General features: G+C 49.2%; 1 protein-coding gene across 1 annotated transcript; it reads right to left on the bottom strand.

Annotated features, from left to right (window-relative positions):
• Positions 1 to 1493: 1493 nt before the first annotated feature.
• PABPC1L2A (poly(A) binding protein cytoplasmic 1 like 2A) lies at positions 1494 to 3699 on the bottom strand. Its single transcript, XM_086388932.1, has one exon. It carries the CDS (start codon positions 3591 to 3593, stop codon positions 2991 to 2993), a length of 603 nt encoding a protein of 200 aa, XP_086245058.1. The 5' UTR covers positions 3594 to 3699; the 3' UTR covers positions 1494 to 2990.
• Positions 3700 to 5680: the final 1981 nt, after the last annotated feature.

The raw sequence follows: 5680 nt of genomic DNA on the forward strand, positions 1-5680 counted from the left end.
CTGATCTTACAAGTAAAATTTCAGAATTATTTTAAACATAGCCCAAGGAAGCTTCAGAGAAGGCAATGGCACCCCACTCCAGTACTCTTGCCTGGAAAATCCCATGGACAGAGGAGCCTGGTAGGCTGCAGTCCATGGGGTCGCTAGGAGTCAGACACGACTGAGCGACTTCACTTTACTTTTCACTTTCATGCACTGGAGAAGGAAATGGCAACCCACTCCAGTGTTCTTGCCTGGAGAATCCCAGGGACGGGGAAGCCTGGTGGGCTGCCATCTATGGGGTCACACAGAGTCGGACACGACTGAAGTGACTTAGCAGCAGCAGTAGCAGCAAGGAAGCTTGGTTGTAGAAATTATAGCTCATCTCTATGATGGCATATTATGTAACAACAGAACAAAAGGAGAACATTTATTTAGAAATATGGTCCAAGAGAATTATTACAGTGAAAATAACTTTCAATGAAAAAATGCACATTTTATTTAAAATATAAAGTTATGTAGATATCTGTTTGTGGTGCTGGAGAAGACTCTTAAGAGTCCCTTGGACTACAAGGACATTAAACAAGTCATCCTAAAGGAAATCAAACCTGAATATTCATTGGAAGGACTGATGCTGAAGCTGAAGTTCCAATGCTCTGGCCACCTGATTTGAAGAAATGACTCATTGGGAAAGACCCTGATGCTGGGAAAGACTGAAGGAAAAAGGAGAAGCGGGTGGCAGAGGATGAGATGGTTAGATAGCATCATCAACTCAATTGACATGAATTTGAGCAAACTCCAGGAGATGATGGAGAACAGAGGAGACAGTGGTGCTACAGTCCATGGGGTCACAAAGAGTTGGACACAACTTAGTGACTGAACAACAACAACATACAGATATTTATGTATTTAAAATGTATTTTGTCAAGCAGTGGTATTAGGAGTGACTTTTGCTATATAAACAAAAATACTTTCTATTATACTTGTGTACAGACTGTATAAAATACACTTAAAATAAAAACAAAAAGCTCCTGTTTCCCTGATAAAATATTGAGAAAATACAGAAAAGACTGCAATACCAACTGCAGAATATAATATAGGTAATCTAGGTCCCTTACAATATTTGGTGCATCTTACAAATATAAAATACTATCTTTACAGATGATCATTTATTAATGCACTTTCCCACCAAACTGCCTGAATAGTTTGATACTTAAATTTTTCTCTCTGCAATATTTGTTTAGGAAATGATCTGGAAAGTGAGCAAGATTTGTGTACTATAATTCACTTGATAGCTTTGTATAAGGAAAAATGAGCAACAACCTAGAAGTGCAACAATGAGGAAACAGTTAAAACATGTATAAACATGAACACAGAGATAGACATGGATAACTTGTATGCTTCATAATTTTTTTCCTTCAATGAAGCTAAATAATTTTTCTGACAAAAGGAGAAAGGGCAGTTATATATGTATCTACTTATTATTAATTCAATGAAATATTAACAACCAGAAATAATATTTTAAAATTATCTTTAATGAAATGAAGTTAAAGAGTATTGTGTGTATAAACATACACACACATATTTAGGTGTCAAAAAGCAAGTATAAAAACAATATGTACATTACTATATACATACATGACAAATGAATCAGAAAAATACTAGAAAGATACAGCCTAATATGTTTTAGGTACTTCATAGTAACTATTAGATAGATGCAGAAGAAAATGATTCAGGGAGGTTATTAGGACTGATTACTTGTGAAATTAATTTTCTTCTGTTGACTTGTCTGCTGTGTGATTTTTTTTCCCTACAATGAAGCTGGATTATTTTTCTGAGAATGGGGAAAAGAGCAGAAAGTGGGCTCAGGGAAAGGAGGTGATAAACAGGATTTAAATTCAGCATAACAACCATCAAGTGGGCCAAGACACAGGCACACGCATGCGCACGCACACACGCACGCACACACACACCAATTACAGTGACCAGGAGACTATGCAGGGGAAATGGGCATACTGTTTTTACTAGTTGAGGTGGCTGGCATGAATGCAAATTGGTACAATGCTTATGAAGGGGCCATTGGGCAACACAAAGAAACAGTCTTTAAAATGTCCACATGTGGATCCTGCAAGTTCACAATTAAGAACATCCTGTACGCTAGCAAAGATTTGGCTTGACAAGGAAGAATTCGCTCATCAGAGTATACAGTGCTGGGTTTAAACACAGGGAAAGAATTAGGCACCACCCAAATGTCCAACAATGTGGCGATGATTACAGAAATGTTAGGGTCCATAGATACACTCTGCAGGCACTGAAGATGACCTTTCTCAAGCATGTTGAATAACATGGAAAGAAGTTCAATGGGTTGATGTTTGGTTTTAGTTTTTGAAAAAGCAGGTTAAGAAACACCACATACATGAACCATTCTTTTACACTGTGTTAAAAGGGAAGGCGGGGTGGAGGTGAAGAAGGGTGAGAGAGAGAAAAGGAGAGAAGAGAGCCTGAAAAACAGCACACCAAAATGGTAAAAGTGGTTGTCTCCGGGTAGTAGGGTCATGGGAGCAATTACTCTCTTGGTTTTCCCTCATCTGATTTCCTTCTCCTTCCTGATGTTTCTACTATGACATTGCATCACCTGTGCAATAAACAAAGAGAGAAAGTGCTTTTTAAACCAAACCACAAGGAGAAGAGGCAGCCTTTAACTATCAAGTGGCACAGATTAGCATATTATTCACAACACCCAAGGTGGGTGTGGGGGGAGGGGCGGGGAGAGAAGGGGAAGTCCGGAGAGAGAGAGAGAGAGACAGAGAGAGAGACAGAGACAGAGACAGAGAGAGACAAACAGGAAGGCAGAGGTGGAGGGAAGGAAGGAGGAAGGGAGGGGTGAGAGAGAGACCTGCACTCCCAATACAATACACTGCTGGTGGGTTGGGGGAAAAAGGGTGGGGGGGTTGTAAACCGAATGGGAGCCAAGGTTTGGCTCTGCTGGCTGGCTCGCTTCTGGGATGTTTTCATCGGAAGGTGGCCTCCTCATCGGTGTCTTCCTCGAAATCCTTGACGTCAGCACTGGTGGACTGCCTGGCCCAGGCTCCCCTTTCGGCCTCTCGTTCTTTATGCGACTTGAATCTCCCAACGAAAATTTTGCGGTAGTTCAGGAACATGCCATTCATCGCATCTATGGCCCGCTCGGCGGACTCCTGCTTCTGGAAGTGCACGAACCCATAGCCCTTGGGCCCCTTTTCGTCGCAGGCCACTTTGCAGGACAGGATGTTGCCGAACGCCGAGAAGATGTTGTACAGAGCCTTGTTGTCGATGGTCTTGCCCAGGTTCTTGATGAAGACGTTGCCCACTCCGCTCTTGCGGAGCGAGGGGTCCCGCTGGGACCACATGATGCGCACCGGCCTGCCCTTGATGACATCAAAGTTCAGGGTCTCCAGGGCCCGCTTGGCGTCCACCGGTTGCTGGTAGTTGACATACGCATAGCCCAACGAGCGGCGGGTGATCTTGTCCCTGCAAATGCGGATGGAGAGGATGGGCCCGGCCGGGCTGAACTTCTCATACAGCATTGCCTCCGTCACCTCAGGGTGCAGGTCGCCCACGTACAGCGAGGCCATAGGAAAGTTCGGGTTCCTCTCGGAGCCCCTGCCCGTTTCCGCATCTGCATCCACGGCGGTAGCCGCCGCCGCCGCTACCGCCGCCTTGACCTCCGCAGCGGAATCCGCATCTGACTCCCCCACGGCGGGCGCCGCAGCCTCTGCTGCGGCGGCGGCGGCTTCGGCCTCGCTGGCCTCCGCCACCGTCACGGCCGCTGCGGCCAGTGCAGCCTCCGCCTCCTCCTCCGCCAGGGCTGCCACCGCCTCCCCCAGGGTGGCCTCCGCCACTGCCTCCTCTACTGAGGCCTCGGCCTCCACCTCTGCTTCCGTCTCCGCCACGGAGGCCTCCGCCACCGCCTCTGCCACGGTCGCCGCCGCAGCCTCCGCCGCTGCCGCCGCCGCCACCGCCGCCGCCACTGTCGCCGCTGTCGCCACGGTCGCCGGTGCCGCCGGGCCGCTGCCGCGACCTCCCTTCCGGCGAGCCTGCGTTGGGGAGTGAAAGGCGGGAGAGGGCTGGAGGGCAGGTGGGCGCCGGAATCCGGGCCGGGGGCGCAAGCTGGGGTGGAGGACCCCGGGCCAGCCGATCTAGCGAGTCCCAGTCACCTGGGATGGCTAGCGCTGCCAGGAGCGCACCGGTGCGAGTCACCGCAGCCTGCAACCCAGAGCCCGCTGCTGCCGCCGCCGCTCGGTCGTGGGTTAGCGTGCAGGGCGCCGGCGAGCGGCGTGTGCTGGGGGGCGGGGTGGGGGGGGGTGTTGGCGTCTGTGGTCCGGGCAGCCGGGAAGGCTTCTGTCTCTTTGGTTCCCCCTGTGGCTGCTTCGGGGCTGCGGGGCGGCGGGCGGTGGGAGGGGGCGGGAGCGGGAGGCTTGGTGTTGGCGGGAGGGAGTGTGGGTTCTCAGCCTCTGGATCAACTGGATGTGTATGAAGAGGAAGACAGGGAAAGGGTTCCATGTGGACCAAGGGAATCTGACATAGATTTAGGGAGTTTTGTTTTATCCTTCCTCTCCCCATAGAACATTTAAATGATTAAATCAAGCACCTTGCAAGAGAAGGTGGGCGGCATTGAGAAAACACTTGCCCGGCCTAAACAAACCCAAGCAAAAATGGTTTTCTCGCGTTTAGGGGTTGCTTCTTCCCCACCTCAACGCACACACACACTCGCAAACATTACCGCCACCAAGGCAACAACTCCTATTCTGAATTGGAGCTGGGGCTAATGGGACACTCTCCCCCTCCAGCCCTGCAGCCCGCTGACGCATTTTTTCAGAGATTCCTCCCCCTTTTCCAGCTCTTTCCTTTCTCTACAACACTTGCGGAAGAAATAAAGAACACAAGAACACGTACTCATTTATTCATAATGCCATGCCACAAATATTTATGAAGCCTAGGGATATACAGGAGTCTGAAGCAAGAGGAGATGGACCAGTCTTGAGACTGACCTTGGGAGCAGACAGTGTGGGCTGGAAACCCTGTCCCTGCTCCAGACTATGGGAGAACTAAGGACCTGGGGGTTCTTCAGCCCCCAACTCCTCCCACCCACTCAGCCTCAATTCATGCAGCCTGGAAGCAGGGGAGGAATCAAGAGCACTCTGTTCTTAGGGCCATCCTCCATGATAAGTGAGGAAAGTCAAATCAAGAGCCGGGAACAGGACCTGGTCCAGAGCCAGGCATTTGTTTCTTCTTGTCTCTGCCCTCGACTTGCTGACATTCCCAGTGTGAACCATGAACGGCACATCCATGTTCAAAACAAAAACAAAACCGGAAATCTCTCTAGGATGAGGTCTTTTCCAGTTCACCAGTTAATATTTAGGGGAGCCTTACCCACCACTTGGCACTGGGGGCTTAGAGACAGGCAGTGTGATACTTGAGTAGTGAATGTTGATGTGTTGGAGGTGTGGGGCAAGGTGAGGAAAGGTGAGCAGTGTGTATTGGAGCAGAGAGGCCACACAAGGCCAAATGCTGAGAGGATAGGCAAGCAAGCAACCATTAGAGTAGAGTGCAACAGAGGCTAGAGTCCTACTTCTTCCAGAAAGGAGGACCCACCCAATAACTTTTTCTGGTGGGAATCAAGCAAAACTGCACAGAAGACTAAACCCCCAAGGTGACCTCT

This window comes from Bos grunniens, chromosome X, assembly GCF_055505025.1.
Source record: "Bos grunniens cultivar Pamir isolate PY7600 chromosome X, Bosgru_T2T1.0, whole genome shotgun sequence".
Classification (NCBI taxonomy): Eukaryota; Metazoa; Chordata; class Mammalia; order Artiodactyla; family Bovidae; genus Bos; species Bos grunniens.